The following is a 21,385-nucleotide window of genomic DNA, read 5'->3' as shown; positions in this document are numbered from 1 at the left end:
TCATTCTGCTTAATCAGAATCTTAGAGGGAAGAGATTTTCACCCACTAACTGCAGTGATGGGGCAGGGAAGGGAGAGGAAAAGAGAGAATCCCACTGGTGTGGAAATACTGCCTGGAGAGCCAACAGTATGGCAAACTTGAGTGGAAGATAGAGATAGGTTGGTTAAGTGACTATAAGAAAATAAGCTCATTTGTACGTGCAGTAGTTTCTGAACTGGTTTAGGGTAGTGGTTGAGGGATAAGACAGGAAGTGATTGAGCCTTCAACTATGATTGAGTGTTACGTTTCAGATTCCTGCTGAAGTGGGTATAGTCAAGAAGCATATGCATGTTATTCATGTGCAGTAGTTAGAGCACTAACAGTATTTTGAGTTCTATTGCCTGTGAGTACAGCAGAACTAGACATGTAAGCCAGTTCACTACAGCACAAAGTAAGGCCAAAAAATATCAAGTTACAACTGAAAGCCATGTTTTATTCACAATATTTAGCATTCAGTCAATTCATCTTCTCTGTGCACAGAGGTGTCACCAAGCTAGGCAGTATCTCAGAGTGAAGTTCAGCAGCTCTCCCGCAGGGTGTGCATGTCAAACAGGTACTCTCCCATGCCGTTCTGGGGCACTTCTAGGCGCTTCAGGTTGGTGAGATAGTCTCCCAGCTGCTTGATAGCCTTCACCTGCTCCTCCAGGTAGTCAGACTTCAGAAAGTCACATAGCTAGAGAAAGAGGCAGTAGTTTATGAAGAACAGGTGATACCTGTTCTGCTGTACTGTCACCTGATGTTTAAGAGATAGGTGTAGAGATGACTAAAAATTGGAATTTCAGTCCTATAAAGTTTTGCTATTTCCACATTTCATCCCAACTCAACTAGTAGGCAAGGTTCCAAGGGAATAAAAATAGATGAAGAAGAAGAAGAAGAAAAAAAAAAGGAAATCAGGAGAAATCTGAAAGAAACAATATTAATGGCATAACAGTAAACTATCATAACTAAAAAAAAAAATCAAATGCACAAATACAAAATGGGGAGTAACTGGCTAGGCAGTAGTACTGTGCTGCTGAAAAGGAATTAGGAGTTATAGTACATGACAACCTGAATAGGAGTCAACAATGTGTTACAGTTGTGGAAAAAGCTAATATTCTGGGGCATATTCACAGACGTGTTGTGTGAGAGACACAAAAGAGATAGTTGCCCTCTTTACTCAGCCCTGATTAGGCCCAAGCTGGAGTATTGTGTCCGGTTCTGAGTGCCGCACTTTAAGAAAGAAAGATAGATATGGCTACATCGGAGAGAGTCCGGGGCAGAGAAACAAATATGATAAGAGGTTTAGAATACCTGACCTATGAAGCAAGTTTAAAAAACTGAGCATGTGTAATCTTTAGAAAAAGAGAGTGAGCAGGGATCCATAAGTCTTCAAATATGGAAAGGGCAGTTATAAAGAGGATGGTGATCAATTGTCGTCCATACCTATTGAAGGTAGGACAAGTAGAAACAGGCTTAATATGCAGCAAGGGAGATTTAGGTTAGGTATTAGGAAGAGCTTTATAACTGTAAGGATAGTTAAGCCTGGGAAAAGGCTTCCAATGAGGCTGTACAATCCCCACCATTAGAGATTTTAAGAACAAGTTGCACAAACATTTGTCAGAGATGGTCTAGGTTTACTTGGTCCTGCCTCTGCAGAGAGAGCTGGACAAAATGACCTATTGAGGTCCCTTCCAGACCTACATTTCTATGATTCTAGCTCTGGATGGAAACCTCAAAAAATTGGAGTTTCCTAATCAGGACAAAATTCCACACCCATACCCCCAATTTAGAAACACACATCAGCACATTCTGGCTAAGTTTGACATGGAACCGGTCTGCCTGAGCTGCTGTGGTGTCTCATGGGAGTTGGCGTTCTGGTGCCACATGCCCCCATTCTCCTCCATAAGCCTGAGAACTCAATCAGACAACATTCCATGAATGACACACCACTGTGATTCAGCCAGAGAGGAAATGGGTGTACCATGTGAGTTGTAGCATGGACAGAGCACCCTGCCAACAGAAGAGAAGGGGAACATGAGTCACCTGCAACCCCATGAAGCACCATGGCAGCTCAGGATGAGAGATTGTGTTACAATGACCAAAAAAAATTGTTCAGATTCCTTTCCCACCCCCACCAGAAATCTGAAAGATATTGGTAGAAAGATGTTTCTCCAATGGAAACTTTTCAATTTTGTAGAAACCACATTTTCCATCAAAAATTATTGACAGCAGATTCCGGTCTTGCTCTAATTGTGGACCAGATCCTCATTTAGTGGAAGTCACTTTTGACATCACTTGTCAAACCAGCATAGTTCCATTGAGGACCTGGGCCTGTTTTTCAGTGCAGGGTTGAGTGCCAGGCAGCCTGTTCATGGCCAACTACATAGGGAGAGGTATTGTGTCATTGAGCACTTTCAGTTAAAATGCCCTCCATTTTGTGAGATTGCCATTACATGGTGGGACTGCCAGTCAGGGAATCTCAAACAGATAAATGTCTTCTAGTCTGAAAGATTCTAAATAGTCCAACAGCCACTGTGGTCATATTAGAAATCTCCCACTCCCCACCCAGAAAAGGTAGCTTATGTTCCCATATACATCTCCGCTTCAGTCTCAGCTCCCACACATACTCACATGGGGGTCATTCTGCTCTGTAGCCAGCTTGTGCAGGTCCAGCAGGGCCTGGTTCAGAGTCTTCTCCAGCTGCAGGGCGCATTGCAGGGCCTCCTGGCTGTTCCCCCACTCATCCCGCTCGGGCTTCTGTACAAGCCCAAACAGAAAGTTATGTGCCCTTTAACAAATGGCCTTCTAGCTTCACTTACTGAAGTCTGTACCATCTGTAGCATGCAATACCTCTGTTTGGCCAAGCCGCACTGCTTCACTTGCTATCACCCGTGTGCCTCACGGGCACAGGGAGTTCATTCCCCCTCACTGAAGCTTTCACTGGGCTTTTGTTTAACTTGTTTTCTTAGTTATTCCTATTTAAAGTAATATGCCTCAATGCTGTATCAGACTGTGGTAACACCAGTTAGAGCTAAAATTTACTCAGGCTGGTGGGCTGCAAGCTTCTTGCACTGGTAGACCTGTATGACTATCAACTTGGCAGAAAATTTACCTTGGTATGCTAGACCAAATACTTTCCTCAAACCACCACCTCTTTACCACAAAGATTAGCGGATGCCAGTCACCCCTCGCCTTCAAGCAAGGACACTAATACATCTACTTCTGAAGCCCATACCTCTTGTCAGAGAGCTAGACAAACAGGTCAGCTAGCCAACTATTTAGAGAGCTGTTACTTGAGCTCATCGGTCATATTCCTCTAGGAGTTCATCAACTACAGCCAAAAAGTATACCTAAAACAAATATTTAGACTCCTGTTTGAATGCTTAGTGCCAGAGATCTTTCTCTTGCACCCTGATTGGTTTCTCACCTTTATGTCCTGCAGGATAATACGTCCTCCTCGTCTGTTCTGGTATTTCAGGAACTTCTCTGCGTGTTCCCTTTCCTTGCGGGACTGCTCCCTCTGGAACTGGGCCATGTGCCTCAGGGCCACGTCATCACGGTCAAAGTAATAGGACTGGGGAGAGGGACAGGAGATCAATGGAGGCAATTAGACCTAAAGAGGGACTATATATTCATATCATCTGTCATTAGACAAGTGTACAGCTACCTGTTTACGTGTAATAAGGTGTGTATGCAATAGACATTGTCTGAACACCAGTGTAGGAATTGCCCAACTCTATAAAACCTGTGACCCATCTACTAGCTAGCATCAGTTACTTCAAAGGAAGGTCCAGGACCCACACATTAGGCACAGGTGATGCACTCTGCCTCCTCATGGATGTCTCATCCTAAAACTAAGAGGAGATTGGCTTAAATATGAGGTTTTTATCCATTCCAATACTTCTGTATTACCTGTTCTAACTCTAGATATTCTTTTGTTATCCATATAACTATCCAATCCCTCTTCGAATATTAAAAAAATTCTTGGCCTTGACAACATCTGTGGTAATGCATCCCACAGTCTAATTACACATTGAGTGAACAAATACAGCCTTTTATCAGTTTTGAATTTGCTACCATTTGCTTTTGTTGAATTATGTCCCCCATCTCCATACAAGGACACACTGAGCTGCTCATTGAGTTATCGACAATGAACACAGCCACACAATTTTAAAAGCAACCGAAACATTAAAGTGCAATAGAGGCATATATTCTTAGGTGATTAATACAATGGGAATTACAGTTACAGCCCCTTCCCCACTACTGACTCTGGAGCCACCTCAGATTTAGAGCTCTCTTTTCCCTACTTCCTCCTCCACACTCAGTCTAACCACCTGCGTGGAAGCGCTGAATGGCTACAGTGTAACATGGGAGATGTAGTTCTCTATTCCAGGCTCCCAGGGTGGACTACAACTCCCATGAGGCACCATGGCAGCTCAGGCAGATGCAGGTCACTGTCAAACCAACCTGAAACAAAACATTTTGAGTGTTCAGGCAAAGCGTTGCAGTGTTTCCGAATTGAAGCTTTTTGATTTACAAAAATTTCACAATTTTATCCTGATTCAAGACAAAAAACAGACATTGAAATATCAGTTTCTCCTCAGAAGAATAAAATTCTCATTTTCAAACAGGTGTGCTGCCTGGAAACAGCATACTGCTAGATAGTAACAATATACAGTTCAAATGCCAGAATGGGGTACTCAGTTTTGGGCTACATTTTTTCAGAAGTTATAGGAAAACTGACCTGAGTGGAGTGTAAAGCAATAAGTATATTGAGGGACTACATTAATTAAATTAGAAAGATTAGAAGGGCTGAATATCTATAGTTTGCTTTAGAGATGACCAAGATGGACTTGCCATGTCCATCTGCCCTATAGATATTTGACAAGTATAGACACCAAGTATGACAAGACATTTAGGCTGGTGTCTTGGAGAATAGCTAGGAATTATGCACAGAAATAGACTGAATATCACAAAAGACTTTTGACAAGATTTATTAGCCTGTGCAAATCATGATTTAGGGCTTTGAAAGCTGTACAAACTAGCCACCAAATTTAAAAAGAGAAAAAGTATTATGAGAAACAATCCAGATTTAGCAGAGAGATCTAACAGGTCTTTTCCCACCTCAGTACTTTATATATATATATAAAAAAAAAACAAAAAAAAAACTTCTAAGTTTTGCCCCAAACAGCTGCAGTTCAAAATATTACTCAGGAAAAGAGCTTTTAGAAGTGCTTCTGTTTTAAACCATTAAGCATACAGCCAGCACTCACCATAGAGAGATATACATAGCTAGCATACAGTTCCAAGTTCACCATCCGATTGATGGCAGCCATGCATTCACGATGAAAGTTTTGACACAACTGAGACTCCATTACACTACTACTCATAGCTGGATCTAAATTTCAGTATAAACTAACAATTTAAACACCACTGAACCCAGAGTCTGGGTTACATTCCACATCTGGCATTAATACTCTTCAGAGTAGGATGGATGTGCTTGTCATGGGCTCTCCAACCAATTGAAATTTCTCCCCTCTTCCAGGAACCAGTCAGCATTCTGGGGATGGTTTGTAACAGAATTGCCCCAGCTGAGCGGATGATTCAGTAATACAGAGCACCTGTTGTCCTGTAACTTTAGGGGTTTATTGATACTTTCTTAGAACAGCATAGTCACTACAGGAAAATCTCTGGTTTTCTTGCACTGAGTGCAAAGAAGGTGGGTTAGTAATTACACCCAATTGCCCAAGGAAGAAGAGCTAGAATGGGAAGTTTGAGGGAATTATGCCTGTAATGGCATGTCTTCTTGTTTCCAATACTATCTTTTGAATGGTGTCAAGGTTACTTACCTACTAGTAAAGCTGTGTGATAATCTGCCTGTTATATGGAAAGCTCTGAAGTCCTGCTTCCCCTGAACCACTCAGTTCAGGGGTCTAGATCTGGAATTTTGGATCGACCCATTCTAGAATGGAGCCAGCTGCAATGTCCAGACCCAGATCTGAACATCCTCAGAGTTCAGTTATTTTTGGATGTGGGGTTTTGGTTCAGACCCACCTCTAGTTTCTGTACATTCAGATCACCTGATGTCTGTCACAGAACAATGATAGTGGGGATATCAGAGAGTAGTGAGGTGAAATCTGAGGCAGGGACAAAGGAAAGCAGCAGAAACAATCAGAAGTGGCAGAAACAATCAGGAACTGCTGAAACAGTCGTAAGAATCTGATGTACCTGACAGGAGCATCTTCAGAACACAGAGGAGTAAGAACAGTCAAGACATGGAAGGATAGGGGGGAAAAATCAAACTGAAGCAAGAATAAGAAGAATGTGGCACGATGTGACATGCTAATGCATTTGTAAATATCAGGAGCTTAAGTAGAAGTGTAGTAACCACTGTGGCCATCTTGGCTCACACATTGAGGATTGAATTGGAGAACCTCCAGAACTTTAAAAATTGAGCTATTACAGTTTGAGTTTAAAAGCTAAAGCTTTCTCAGTGAGGCTGTAACAGACTCATATCCTCTATGAAAGGGACACTGAGGCAGACCTATAACACACACTCACCCATGGGTTACATAGCTGTGTTTGTAGTTCTTGATATTACAGATGAGTTCTTCATAGGGTACGCTCTTTTTTTGGATTTTCTGATGGTAGCTGCAGAAACAGAAACATCCATGACCAATTTTCTAAGAACACCAGAAAATGGAGCTAATGGATCTATTGGAGAAAGGGCACTCTAATATATTTTTGCAAAAAAGGCACCAACTCAAGGAACACTCATTTCATTTATAAAAACATGTGAATTAAGCATATGATGGAGAAATTGTTCACCAGGGCACATGGTGCCATTGGATTCATTCTTCACTTGTAACTTCCTCAGCTCCCCACTATTTGATTTCCTTTCTCAGGAAATATCCCTTCACCCAATAAGTCCGGGCCTAGTTTTCAGGAACAAACTCTACAGAACTCAGTTAAACAATACAATTCAGACTTATATTTAATAGGTTATAGACTATGTAAAGTAAACAGGTGGGTAAAAAAACTCAGCTGCCTACACAACCCTCATTTCTCCCCCAACTCTTACATGTGCTTTGGGGTTGCATGATTACATAAACCTTGAGTTTATGCCATCAGAGCCTCATTAACTCCAGGGAAGTGGAAGTTATCATGGACTTCCCAGAGTTCCATCATGTAAGAAATTCTCCCATATGCAGTTAATAGTACTGGTCTTTCTATTAAGAGACCGGGATGTACAAGTTACTGTAATACTGTGTTTGTTGATGTATGGCTTTGATACAAGCTGTTAGCAGAGGAGTTTTTTAGTCAGTGTAGTTCTCCTCAACAGCCTAAAGTGTCTTTAAATAGCTGTTGAAGTTGAGCTGAGTTTGTTTTGTATCCTGAAAGATCTAACACAACAACCTCAATGTCCTTACTAAAGAGAGCACACCTGTATTCACTTACATGCTTACACCATTAAGAGCTACTAATCAGAGAGTACTAGCCCTAGCAAAACTTGTTATCCTCAACCAAACATCTTTACAAGAATTTTCTTTTTGTCACATGTCTACAATACATTGTACTCTCTATTTTAGAATACTAGAACCAATAAGGCCTTACCACTGACAAGTAGATATAGCTAGCATATAGCTCTAGGTTCACTATGTGATTAACAGCAGCCTCACTCTCAGAGTGAAAGTTCTGACACACCTGGGAGTCCATATCTCTGTCTAAAAAAATATAGGTATAAAATACTAACATAGAGCCTGTTCTAACACTAATAAATGAAGAACACATCATCAGAATAAATGTAGATGCCTTTACCCTAGCACAGCTGGTATTACTACCATCCCCAACAAGGTGGGAGTGTGACGGGCAGCTACTGCTGCCCAATGGAAATATCCTTCTTCATCAGTGCCACTCAGCATTGTGGGTGGGGCTATGACAGTATTTCCATCGAGGAAAAAAGGACTCCCCTGTATAGTTAACTTGTTACAATGATACTGCTGAGGAGAGAAGGACTGTATCAAGCAGAATGCTCTCTGGTTTCTTGTGTTTTTAATGCATTATGCATGTAATGATTACAAGTCACCTAATAAATGTGTCTGCCCACAGTGGTCTGCAATGAGGTAACTAAAATGTAGAGCTTGGGAGCGTGTTTCTTGGAGCATGCATGGTGTTTTTTGTGGTATTTCCTAGGCATCCGTAGAGTTCCTCTGAATGGTTGTTAGTTCTGTGAAACTTTGCTTCCCTGTTACAGTGGAAGCTCTGGAGGCTCTTCTCTGTTAATTTAGCTCTCCCTACAGTAATGCCTCTTACACACTCATGCTCTGGGGTCATGGATGGTCCACAACCTGATGACAAGAGGGACAGTCTGCTGCTAGGATGTTAGCATACCAGAAAACTAGAGTGGAGATAAGTACTGGCATGACTCCTTAAATTCTCTAGTAACTAGGATGATGGTGGAGGAGACGGTTAGCAAGTGGCTTTAATCTTATCCTACTACTTGCAGGAAAGGCACATCTGATATGGCTGTGATGTTAGATATTACATTGGGAGTGGCCCATAGGAGTATTTAAGGTAAGTATGGGATAGGGGGAAGGTGCCATATTAATAGCCATGACAGAAACCTTTATATACAGTTTTAATAGATACCACCCATTTGGGATATCAGGAGTTTTCTGGCACTAGCACCCAAAGACAGTGGGGAGGAAGGGACCTTATCTTTCCAAATCTGAAAGTTCAGATCCCCATAAGTGAGCACAAGCAACAACATGCATTTATTCCAATCTGTGTCAATCACTTGAGCAAAAGCCTTTCAAGAATGTTTTCCTGGTTCCATCCATTTTTAATATGTCTTGGTTTCTGTTGGTTTACTGATTCTGTACAGTATGAGGATAGTAGATTAGCCAGGAGCCAGTGGGAATTATTTACATATATTGGCCGTATTTTTTAACCATTTCTGAAATAAGCATCTGCTTTCATGAAGTGAGTAATCTGAAGAACTAAAAAGACAGAAAGCTACAATATATATAATTTAGCATAGCAGAGAAAAATACAGTTTGATATTAGCATATACACTAGGCAAGGTCTGGCACTTGATCACCTTGTTCTCTGTAAGGTCCCAGAGCAGCAAACACGTATTGAACTTTACTAATCTGAGCAGTCCCAGTGAAAGCAATATAAGTTCTCCCGGTAGTAAAGTTAAGCACATACGTATGTCTTTGCAGATTGGAGCCTTCATCATAACTCATTAGAAAAAAAAAATCTGTGCTTTGGAGCTGAAAGTCTCCATCTTTAATCTTAGCCCAAAAAGTAAGTTTCCAATCTCATGGAGGGAAGAAGAGTGGGGAGTTCAAGGAAAATGCTCATTTTCTTTGTATTATGGGAAATGGAATGAAAATTTAAAAATATACATGTAATATTAAAAAAGACCCAACTTTCAGACTTGGGTGCCTCAATCTTGCAACAAGCTCCATGCAGGAAGATCCCTGCCTCTACGCAGAACCTCATGGACGTCCATGGTGTTCTACATGAGTAAAAGGATTCACCAATGCAGGACTCGTTGCAGGAGTGGGAACTTAAATACATAAGTTGCCTGATATTCCAGGGTGCTGACCATCTACAACTTTCTTTGGCATCAAGTCAACTTGAGTCATGTAAGATTGAAAAGTACACCCCTGTTTTATAGATAATCATGGACCCAAGAAGAATTTTGCATTGTGCACACACATCCTCTTGAAACAGTTTAAACAACCTTCTGTCTCCGTAGCCAGCACTGTGCTGGCTGCGGGTATACATTTAATCTAGGAAGACAACACACACAACTATGATTTGATTGAAGTTCTACTTTGAAGATTTCTTTTGAAGATACAGAATATTAACTGAACAAAGTAAATGAAACCAGAACAGCCAAAGTGTGATCTAAAGGTTAATAGCAATAAATCATGTATTAATTAATAAATCAAGAGATCAAACACTTTTATAGAATGCGGTCTTCCCTTTCTTAAAGTCAGTAAGGGATAGGATAGAAATAATTTAATATATAGGTGAAGTGAGTATGAAAAGCTAGCATGATTCAGTAAAGTTTTACAGTCCAGTTAATAAGGTTATTCCTTAAATTAACCAAATAGTGATTTTAGGTGGAATGGGGAATTTATACATTATCTTCCAGCTTCTCCAATCCATGTCTCTTCACTCCACCCCATACTCTCAGCACATGGGGCTACAAAAAATGGATTCACTTCTACCACTAAGAACTCTATTTCTGCTTATTGCAATAATTGCACTACTGCACACCAAATGGGGAAAACAAGAAAGTAGCAGTGATGAACCAGGTTTGAGAGAATGAAACAATTACACCAGGGATACTCCATGCCTGCCAAAAGCATGGTCCCAAGGACAATCAGTGCAGCTTTTAGCTTCCCCAGGGTTATACGGAGCAAGAAGGTCCCTCTTACAGCTATGCCCTGTAGAATGTTCTCACTGCCCAAAAAAAAATTTTTAAAAAGCCACTCTTGCTTTATTTCATGAAAGCAAATGACCCCCACCCTCTAACCTACAGAAACCAGAGGGAATTGTTCCTGCAGAAAGGCTCCTGATCTCATCCTCTGTGCACAGCAGAAGAGAGGCCTCACATGTGTTACTGTTAATTAACAAGCTTTTATTCCAAAGAAGAAAGTATGGTTGTTCATTTAGAAGAGGGTGGAAATAGGTCTCATCCTACCCAGGAGCCCATGTAAGGATGGTGGCCTAGTGTGGAAGGAAAGTAAGGGGGTAGAGCCCTGGAGCAGGACAGAGACTGCCCCAGGGCAAGAATTGTAGTTCCTACTACCACAAGCCTGTGCTGCAGTTAGATGAGAGTCTCCCCCTTCTCTTTGAGTCAGGCTCTCTCAGTGAAAATGAGCCCCAGCCAGTGCTGGACTTCAACAAGATAAGCCCATCCTGGAATCCACAGCAGAACAATTCTCTCCTGCCAAGGCTCAGCACCTCCCTTTGCTGCTAGGCCTGTCAGGTTTCCTTCTAGGGGGTGTTAGAACTCCTTTGGAGGCAATGGGTCTCAACCCACCACTCCACTGAGTCAGATTCCAAGACAAGGAACCATTGTGATCATCTACTCTGATGCTCTGTAGAAGACAAGCCCAAGAATTTCCCCAAAGGCCTGCTGCATCTCTTTTTTTCAGAGAAAGATCCAATATCTTTTAGAAGTTGTCAGTGATGGAGAACACACCACAACCCTTGTTAAGTTGTTCAAGGATTAGTTACGGTCACCCTTATAAGTGTACACCTTATTTCCTGTTGGAAGTTGTCTAGCTTCAACTTTCCGCCATTGCTGTGCCTTCGAGAGGTATTGTTCCAGCACCCACCCCTTCCTGCATTTGTCTTTTAGGGTAGGAGTAGAGTGGAGTAACAGCCACAGCTAGACGCTGCTTCACGTTGGTGCAGGTGCCCAGTAGGTGAGGTGGTCCTACACTAGAACACACCCTTTTAATGCATAGTTGAGCAGGGAACATAGGTTTCCACCAGCCTATCCTGGTCAGATAACTGGAGGCTGTTGGAGTGTTCCATCTAAAAGTCAGAAGGGGGCATGGTGTCCCTTCTTGGCATATAACTCACTGTGCTATCCCAATCCAACCCTGATACAGGGCCTCTCAAACACAGAGCAACCTGCCAAACTCTGGTTTTATATGGCAGACATCAGCTAAAGTAAGTGCTACAAGAGTCTGCAAGGAATCTTGTCTTCCCTCCCTCCCTCCCCCCCCATTTGACTTGGTTTGTTTTTTCCTGACACTCCCTTTAAGAGATCATAAGGGACAAACCCTGTATGTTTAAGGTCTCTTGATTCCTGGAAGCATTTGGATTAGTACTAGTTCTCTGGGGGGGGGGGGGGGGGGATGACTCTTCCCCTTCAGCACAGCTCTCCCAAATGAATGTTGCCATTTGTAAATGGAGCTCCCATAATTCACCAAAACAATGTAGGAGCACTAAGTGCACTATTTCTCCATCCCATTTTCTGCTGCCACCACTATCCATAGCCAGTCCCACTCTTGGCATTTACATTCCTTATTGCTGGCTGATCCAATGAATACTATATTTGTAGGGATTCCTCCTGAACTGTGTACAAGGAGAGCTGCTGAAAGAGGAGTTAGATTTTAGCCAGAATATATGTGTGGAGGAAGACTAGCATGAATAAACTCCTCATAGGGCCACATCTATTGCTGTATAGAATGTTAGTTGAATTTCACTGTCCCTCATTATCCTCATGACATTACGCCCTCCCATGCTTTGTTCCAATACAGTTTAGAGGCATTATATATTTTATATAACACACACACCAGTGAATGCCATGTTACAGCCAAAACAGCTTTCATTCTTCTTTATTTTGAGCTCAGGCAAGACATTCCTTCTAAACACAAGAACCTGTACTGCATTCAGCTGCTCTCCCCCAGGGTGTGCTTGTCAAACAGGTACTCTCCCATGCCATTCTGGGGTACTCCCAGGCGCTTCAGGTTGGTGACATGGTCTCCCAGCTGCTTGATGGTCTTCACCTGCTCCTCAAGGTACTCAGACTCCAGGAAGTCATAGAGCTAGGGGGAAAGACAGAAGTAAAGTGAAGGTGGATTGTTCCAATCCTATAAAAATGGAGATAGCACATTTGTCTCAACAAGTCAATATTGAGAGACTCCATGGTCCACCGGGGCCTGGAAAGGAAGGCAGCATGGAGCCCCCATTGGTGACCTTGCTCAAAGCTGAAGTTGGCAAAGCATGAACAAAAGAAATCAGTTCCCACCACATTTCAGGGGACAATGTAAAGTTGCTCACTCAACAGCACCTGATCTGCAATGGGCAAGCACCAAAAAAAATGAGGGACCCACACCAGAGTTTTAACAAGCCTCATTCTACCATCAGTTAGCATGGAGGAGTATTGTAAGCAAGACATGAGAAATAGTTCTTCCATTCTACTCTGTACTGATTAGGCCTCAACTGGAGTATTGTGTCCAGCTCTGGCTGCCACATTTCAGGAAAGATGTGGACAAATTGGAGAAAGTCCAGAGAAGAGCAACAAAAATGATTAAAGGTCTAGAAAACATGACCATTTTTCAGTCTGGAGAGAAGACCAAGAGGGGACATAACCTTTTATGTACTTGAAAATGGTTGTTACAAGAAGGAAGAAAAATTGTTCTCCTTAACCTCTGAGGATAGGACAAGAAGCAATGGGCTCAAATTGCAGCAAGGGAGGTTTAGGTTGGACATTAGGAAAAACTTCTTAACTGTCAGGGAGATTAAGCACTGGAATAAGTTGCCCTAGGGAGGTTGTGGAATCTCTATTGTCCAACCTGCTCTTAAAAATCCCTGAACACCGGTCAGGGATGGTCTAGAATGAGGATACTTAGTCCTGCCTTGAGTGCAGGGGACTGGACTAGATGACCTCAAGGTCCCTTCCAATTCTATGATCAGTAAAGGAATTCCCATCAGTACTGCAGGTCAGAAAGGCTACTGTGAAGTCACCTCATGCACATGGCATGAAACTGCACAAGACTTTCCCACCCAAACAGGTAGGTAAGAGGGCAAGAGAAGAGCCAGTGGTTCAAATCTCTCTTCTGATCCAAACACCTGCATTTCCTTGTGCTTTATTTCTATTGTGGCAACATCTAATGACACAACCAGGGAGCAGGGGCCCACTGTACAAAGAGCATGCACCCATGGTCTCAATTTAAGATTAAGCTAGTACTCACATGGGGGTCATTCTTCTCAGTAGCCAGCTTGTGCAGGTCTAGCAGGGCCTGGTTTAGAGTCTTCTCCAACTGCAGGGCACATTGCAGGGCCTCCAGGCTGTTTCCCCACTCATCCCGCTCTGGTTTCTGTCAAGGCAGACCGCCATTAAAAGAAAAAAAAATAAAAAAAACCCACCACCACAAACATCCCCACCTGTCTCATTTATGAACCACAGATAGCAGGCTCCTTTTACAATACACTGCACCATTTCTGAACATGAAACAAGCTATTTTATCCTTTTTTATTCTATGAGCTACTCCATTACTTAGCATGTCATGGGGGGGGGGGGGAAGGGAGAAGGTAAGCCAAACTCAGGGCCAAGACTACTGTAGAATGCTCTACCAATGCTGCTTACTCCTGATCTACCACCTCCCCAACTGTACTACCTAGTACTCTGACACTCCCTACCTCTGCCTTCATCACCATAGTTTGCAGTGCAAGATGTTTTACTCCAGGGGATTGGGAGCCTCAAGAGGGCTTAGAATGCACCTCCCCTCAGATGTTTTTGAAAAAACCATGGTTGCACAAATAAAGGTTAGCAGTCCTGTAGAGGAGCAAATTGACTACAAACCCATTTGCCACTAGTAACATGCAGAATAAAACTCTAGAGCCAGGGTCATTCCATCAGCTGCTCTCTGGGTACTCATTGAAATATTTATTCACCTGGATATCCTGCAAGATAACTTGTCCCCCTCGCTTGTTCTGGTAGGTCAGGAACTTCTCTGCATGCTCCCTCTCCTCATGGGACTGCTCCTTGAGGAACTTTGCTACATGTCTGAGGGCTACATCATCACGATCAAAGTAGTAGGACTAGAGAGAAAGTAATGCAGAGGATATTTTCCTTCCAGTGTCTCAACTCTTTGTGAGTAGTTATAGGGATTCAGACAAGATTCCTCCCCCTATCTCACCACCCACTGCTCCAGAAACAGTTACAGACTGATTTGGAATCTTGTAATAGCAATTAACCTCCCTCACAACTCCTACAACCGATAGAAAGGTGTTAAGCCTTTGAATCTTAACAGTTACTCTACATAAAAGATGGGTGTAACAGCTGCACATGACACTGTTGTGATACAGCACTTTGCCCTATGAGCTAAAAATTGTGCTACATGTTCTGCTGACATCAAAAACTTATGTTCATTATTAAGGTGGTTTACAGCATCAATGGAGTTGTCCCATTCCCTCATCCTCTTTCATTTATCCACTACTTGCACCAAGGTTTCTTTACTGTTGATTTCAGCATTCTGGAGTTATCCAGAAGTTGATAGAAGAAGAGGAAATAGCTGCCCAGAATTCTAGAAAAGGGACAATAATAGTCCTCACCACTCATGAAAGAGGAAGGTTGCTCACAATAAAATAAATACCTTGATATGTTTTGCTGCTAAGGCAATCAGAGGTTAGTAACCTTGATATTTCAATGGCCATTAGGTTTGAGGGAATCACATTGAGAAATATACCCTCATTTCAAAACCACCAGCACATCAGGAAACATACTTCTCCAATAAATTATGGCTACAAGATTAGCCCTGTTCAAGACAAAATTTTATATGATTTTAAGACAAAGCTACTCACCATAGACAGGTAGACATAGCTAGCATACAGCTCCATATTCACCATGCGGTTCACAGCAGCCTCACAGTCAGCATGGAAGTTCTGACGCACCTGGGACTCCATTTCCTTACCTCTAAGGTTTAGGTGTAAAACACCAACAGACACTTACAACTGAAAGAGACTCTACACAACCACTATTGAAGCAAGAGCTCACCCACACAAGGATATAAAAGCCTGTCTTAGAGCACTTGGTATTAATACAGTTCTGAGAAGGACAAAAGTATGACTGACAAGCTGCTGCCATCCAATGGGAATTGCCTTTCTCACCAAGAAACCAATCAGCATTGTGGGTGGGGCTATTACTGAATTTCTACAGGTGAAAGAGGTTATTAGCCATAAAAAACACCTCAACAGTTGTTATGAAACCCTTGAAAAGCAGGGAGCAATGGACACTCCTAAAACAGCCCAATTGGCCTGTTTCTTTATTGAGAAAAATGTGGCTCACTAAGCATCACTTTTATAGGACTCAACAATGCCAATTTCCCATTTTGCCCTAAATGGGAAGATGGTTACAGAATGGAGAATTTGAGAGACTATTACCTGAGATCCACCCATCTTAACATTGTGTGCAATATTTTCTTAGGTCTATCAGGGCCTATATATAAGCTCTTTGAGCTCAGGAAGTACGGGTTGCTATTGCTTGTTATATCAAGAGCTCTGGAGTTCCCACTGTGGCATCATGATCTGTCCACATAGCCCAAAGTCGTGTCATAGTAAATACTGCTGCAAGGACAGAAAGGGGGCATCTGAGCGAAAGGAAAAAAGATTTTCAGGGACCAGGGGAATACAAGAGGGAATCAAGGATACAGACACAAAAAGCATCTCTGGGAAAATGATAACATCATGAAGACAGGATGGGACCAATATGTAGAGAGGGGTGTGGTTTGGGGTATTTGGCTCAAGTAAGCCCAGCCTGTAGGGTTTCTTACAGGTCCATGTTGGCACTAACAGTCCAGTAGCAGAACCTACTGCCCAGATATACATCTTGAGGTAGGACTGACCTAGCTCCAAGCAACCTCATCTCCTTTTTGACTGCTGTAATGGTAGGATCTTTATTAAAAACACACTATAGTAATAATCCAATATGCAGCAGCTTACACTACTGTTAGCACAGTATCCACTTACTCTGGAGTGCAGGGATATCTTTTTGGAGGCTATACCCTCCCCTAGCTAGTTAGTCATGATGCTTCCTTTCCTGAAATCTTCACCTGCAGAATTCCTCATTCATCCCCAGTTACTTGCTCTTGTATGTAACGTTTGGCATTTTGAGCCATATTCCAAGCTCAGCTACACCATTTATTTGATTTAAGTTACACTACAGATACAGTAACTGAGCTCAGATTTTTGAGCTACTGTCTGAATCCCCCAGCATCTTTTTAAAAAAACTTCACCTCAAACAGACATTTGCCTGCTGGATAATAAACAAAAAGCCAGAGATACCTTTTTGGAACTCAGAGTTGCCCCAGTGCTACCTAAGTAGCCAAAATGTGTCCTGCCTTCCATTAATTCTGGTGCCAAAAGTGCCTGCATCCGACAAGCGATGTATGCATGTACGTTTTGGAAACACTCGAATGGCATGACAGAACTGGCCCTCTATTTGCTTAACTATCCAGAGTTTCACATTTCTTTACCATAACTACAGTAAAGCAATATTATAGTTAACATCCTACAGTCAGCATAATCATGTGTTTTTCTGCATAGCAACATGGCAACTTTTTGTCCATTTATCATAAAGGCAGCATTAGGATGGCTTTACATCCTACTGCATTTGGCCTTCATGTGAAAGGCGGCACACACATACTTGCTTGGTGAAAATAAGTTTATATTGTGACAAGCAGATTTGAATCTTTACCATTGTTTGGTTTGGGGTTTTTTATATCTATATATACACACACAAAAATACATGTGTCAGTTAAGAGAACAGAAAACAAACACTTTGCATTAACCACTTGGGTTGAGTTTTACTGCTGACAGGGCAGCAGTCTGCATGCATATCACTATATCCTGTTTCACCATGAGGTGTTGTTGAGCTTCAGCATGGTGGAAACTCTGCTTGGCTGGAAGGCCGTTTTACAGTTTGCCCAGGCTGTACAGTATTGTTAGCATCTTTGAATGTATTGGTAATAAAGAAGTCCCCTTTCCCAGAGGGTAGATTAAACCCTCCCAGAAGTGGAAAGCTAGAAGATGTATCCTGTCTTTAATTTGGCTTGAGAAGATGTCTTGAGCACAAGGATGGGTCCCTTGTCAGATTTGGGCAAGTGGAACCTAGCATGGGAGCTAAGCAGAGTGCTGTTGTCTAGCAAGCCAAGAAACAATGGGAGAAGCCTGTGTACTGCAGAGCCCGTTCACATGATAGAATATCAGGGTTGGAAGGGACCTCAGGAGGTCATCTAGTCCAACCCCCTGCTCAAAGCAGGACCAATCCCCAGACAGATTTTTGCACCAGATCCCTAAACGGCCCCCTCAAGGATTGAACTCACACCCCTAGGTTTAGCAGGCCAATGCTCAAACCACTGAGCTATACCTCCCACCCTTACACTAAAACTTCTAATTCATGTTTTGGCCAGCACATAGAGCAAGTGCCACAAAAATGAGAGCGGGACAGCAAGATGTTGTATGTTTTAAAAAGAAAGTGCTGTGTTCGAAGCTGTAAGGAAAGCTAGCTCAAAAATAGGTTTCACTCACCCATTCTAAATGTGGGCTTCTGTCATTCCCACAGCAGCTGCAATTATTGTTACAGGTGAGTTGGGAGTTCCTCTAACAGCACATGAAGGGATAACTAAGCCCTACATCTTTTTTAATAGTGATGGTAAGCAGCTCAGTGTTGTGGCTGTCCAACACACTTTGATCACTACAAAGAGGTCTGATTTTTGAGCAAGTGTGAGCACCTACCTTTTGAAAGTCAGGCCTTTTTTAAGGTCTCACGCTTAGCAGCAACCAGACTATTTACTCTGCCGATGTTTAGTCCTATAATCTGAGGAAATGGACATCAGTAATGTAGTGTGCTTTATTCAGCTCAATTTCACAGTCATTGTCTGATTAAGCAGCTATTAGACCACTGAGCGGAACAAGTGATGAGTAAGGTTAACCGATTAAGGGCAGAGTAGAGCATTATAATTATGTAGTCCAACATCCTGTCTGCCACCGCCTAGAGCAGAGTTTCTCAAATGCAGCCACCATGGCCCCATGCAGCCACCAGGGGATTTTTCTGCAGCCATGACAGCCTCCTGGGTGGAGATGGGGGTGGGCAAAGCAGCAGCCTGTCCCTGCAGCCCCCAGCTGTTGCTCCTGGCTGCCCTGGTGGTTGTTGGCACCACCAGCAGGAGGTCAGCAGCCTGCACCACACAGCCTCTTGGGGGCTGCAGGAAGGGCCAGTGCTTCCACAGGCAACCCTAGGCGGTTGCCTAGGACAGCAGGATTGGGGGGGTGGCCTTTTACTGCCCTCGGCAGAAATTCGGCAGCGGGGGTCCTTCCCTTGCTCCAGGACCCGCCCCCAAAGTGCCCCAAAGACGCAGAGCGGAAGGACCCCCACCGCCGAATCCTCAGAGGAGCAGCGCTGCCACCTAGGGCAGCAAAAACCCTGGCACCGCTCCTGGCTGCAGGCAGCACCTCTGCACGCACATAGGACCAGTGTGTGCGTGGGCAGGGGGCTTCGGGCCCTGGGCTTCAGCTGGTAGCAGCAGGGGGGAAGGTAGGTTTGGAAACATTTTCAGAGCGGCCCTAAGTGAGGGGTGGTAGCCACACACTGAGGCCACCAAAAAAAATTTGTTCTGAGAACCCCTGCACTTCATAAGGTTAACCAGAGACCGATAAATTTACTACCCCTTGGTTAGTGATAGGTTTGCATGAAGTTTGAAAGATGTTTCTGCGCTGTAGAAACTACTGCAGCATATTACCCGTTAGTTTCACTGGCCCAACTGTTGCAATTTGCCTGTAAAATCTCCTGTGCCAGCACTAAGGTGTACGTAGTGGCCTGAATGAAGAAATAATCTTTGTTGGGGATCTTGTACTAGAGTGAGAGAAGCATTGCTATGAGGCCTCTACTCTGTTTAGGCCATACGGCTAATCTCTAAAACCAGACTAAGGAGTACAAAGCTGCTTCGAATTATTTCCCTCACCTACCAGTCTTCCCCCATTACACTCACAGATGATTTTTTGAACCTATTTTTTTTCTTCCCATCAGCTACTCAGCTGGTTCCCCGGAGCATCAAATAGAAGACAGCATAGCTACAGTAGAACACACACACAAAACACCCCCACACACAGGTTTTATTCTCAGACAATAAAAGTCAGAAATTTCAGCTCTGCTATGGGTGCCAGTCTTCAGGACCAGCATTCATCTGCTCCCCCCCCTCCCAGCATGTGCTTGTCACATGAGGACTCTCCCATACCATTCTGGGGCACTCCCAGGTTGGTGAGGTGGTTTCCCAGCTGCTTGGTAGCCTTCACTTGCTCCATTAGTAGGACTCCAGGAGTCAGAGCTGCAGTAAAAGGGAAAAGGAGAAAGCCAATCCAGCTCTTTTGTGCTTCATTGTCATGATTAGTGATAGTCAATATTTTGCCACCTCATTACTACAGGAAAGAAAATGCAGAGTTTGGTCTGGTCCTCAAGTTCTAGCTAAAATAGCCAGTTTGAGGACTAATGAAAAAACACTGGAAGTGGAAAACAGCTGATATCTTACTGCTCAGGCACTCTTGACCTAAGTCCATGCAATGCAGACAACTAGTACAGCAGCTGCTTCGCAAGTAGGTTGCCACATCTTGTAGGGAACTGGGGGAAAAACCACACAACCAACCACATACAGACCAGGAGAAAACTACAACCCATGTATTTACTGGGGCCAGGAAAAAAAAACCCACACACCCCCACACCACCCTGGAACCTCAGCTCTATAAATAGGACCAGCATGGGGGGGGGGCGCGGCGCGGGGGAACAACACAGCAGGTCAGATCCTCCACACTGCAAACCTCTATGTTAGTAGCAAATTGAGAATGGACCAAGTCAGCCCCCCCCCCACCCCGAGGCTCATAAGAATCATCTCCACTGGGATGGATTAAAGACTAGGAGTTCCCTTACACAGCACAGCTAGTAGTAGAGAACTTTAACTGCAGAACCTTGCTTCTAGCTGCAAGCACATTCAATGCAGTGGTTCTCAAACTTATATCACCCCCCTCCCCCCAGGACATTACTGCCACCCAGCTCTGAAGGCAGTGCTGCACCAGCACAGAGGTAAGTGATTAATTTCACATTGCCTCCCTCTCACTTGTCACAGCAGGCTTAGCACCCTATTGCCACCCTTACTTCTGCATTGGTGCTGCCACCCCAGGGTGGACAGCCAGAGCCTTGCCACCTCCTGGTGAGGGATTGGGGCAGGGTGGGTGAGCCCTAGCCCAGGTGGCAGGGTTCTGGCTGTCCCCTTCATCCCCACCTCCCAGGTGTGTACAGCCCTTCAGCATGAGCCCCAGCCATCCAAGGTGGCCAGCCAGAGCTCTTACCACACAGCTTGCACCCCCCTTGGGAAGCCCACCCCATAGCTTGAGAACCATGGATCTAAGGGGAACTCGTTGTGCTGTGATTTCACACCACCACCACCCACGCCAAAGTCACATCATGGCAGATAGTTCCCTGCATCATTGTCCCATGCAGACCCTATCCCATCACAGCCCTCTACCACAAGTTCTTTAGTCTCAAAACACAACACTATTGAGGACCATGCTCCAGTCATTTCCCCGCTCCACCTCACAAGATGTCTGCTCTTCTTAGTGAGTCACTACACATTAGTATTCATCCACTACAGCATCTGTGGGGAAAACCAGCCTGCATCCCCAGTTAGAGTAATATCACATGAGCCAGGTTACACCAGAAAGCAGAGATTTTATTCTCAGTATTTAGGTAAGACAAGGCATCTATTTTCTGATCTATATCCAGAGTAATGCAGCTATGACATCATGATCTACACTACTGTTCAGGTCCCTAGTGCGGAGT

General features: G+C 43.5%; 2 protein-coding genes across 2 annotated transcripts; both read right to left on the bottom strand.

Annotated features, from left to right (window-relative positions):
* Nucleotides 1-556: 556 nt before the first annotated feature.
* Nucleotides 557-5,408, bottom strand: LOC112120368 (ferritin heavy chain A-like). Its single transcript, XM_024219425.2, has 4 exons — nucleotides 5,292-5,408; nucleotides 3,446-3,592; nucleotides 2,650-2,775; nucleotides 557-712 (listed from the first exon to the last, which is right to left on the bottom strand). Exons 1-4 carry the CDS (start codon nucleotides 5,406-5,408, stop codon nucleotides 557-559), a joined length of 546 nt encoding a protein of 181 aa, XP_024075193.2.
* Nucleotides 5,409-12,443: 7,035 nt separating this feature from the next.
* LOC112120376 (ferritin heavy chain A) lies at nucleotides 12,444-15,462 on the bottom strand. Its single transcript, XM_024219432.2, has 4 exons — nucleotides 15,361-15,462; nucleotides 14,452-14,598; nucleotides 13,749-13,874; nucleotides 12,444-12,599 (listed from the first exon to the last, which is right to left on the bottom strand). Exons 1-4 carry the CDS (start codon nucleotides 15,460-15,462, stop codon nucleotides 12,444-12,446), a joined length of 531 nt encoding a protein of 176 aa, XP_024075200.2.
* Nucleotides 15,463-21,385: the final 5,923 nt, after the last annotated feature.

This window comes from Terrapene carolina, unplaced genomic scaffold (assembly GCF_002925995.2).
Source record: "Terrapene carolina triunguis isolate 2854851 unplaced genomic scaffold, T_m_triunguis-2.0 Scaffold130, whole genome shotgun sequence".
NCBI classification, from domain to species: domain Eukaryota; kingdom Metazoa; phylum Chordata; order Testudines; family Emydidae; genus Terrapene; species Terrapene triunguis.
The sequence above is the reverse complement of the archived record's forward strand: the minus strand, read 5'-3'. Positions and strand labels throughout refer to the sequence as shown.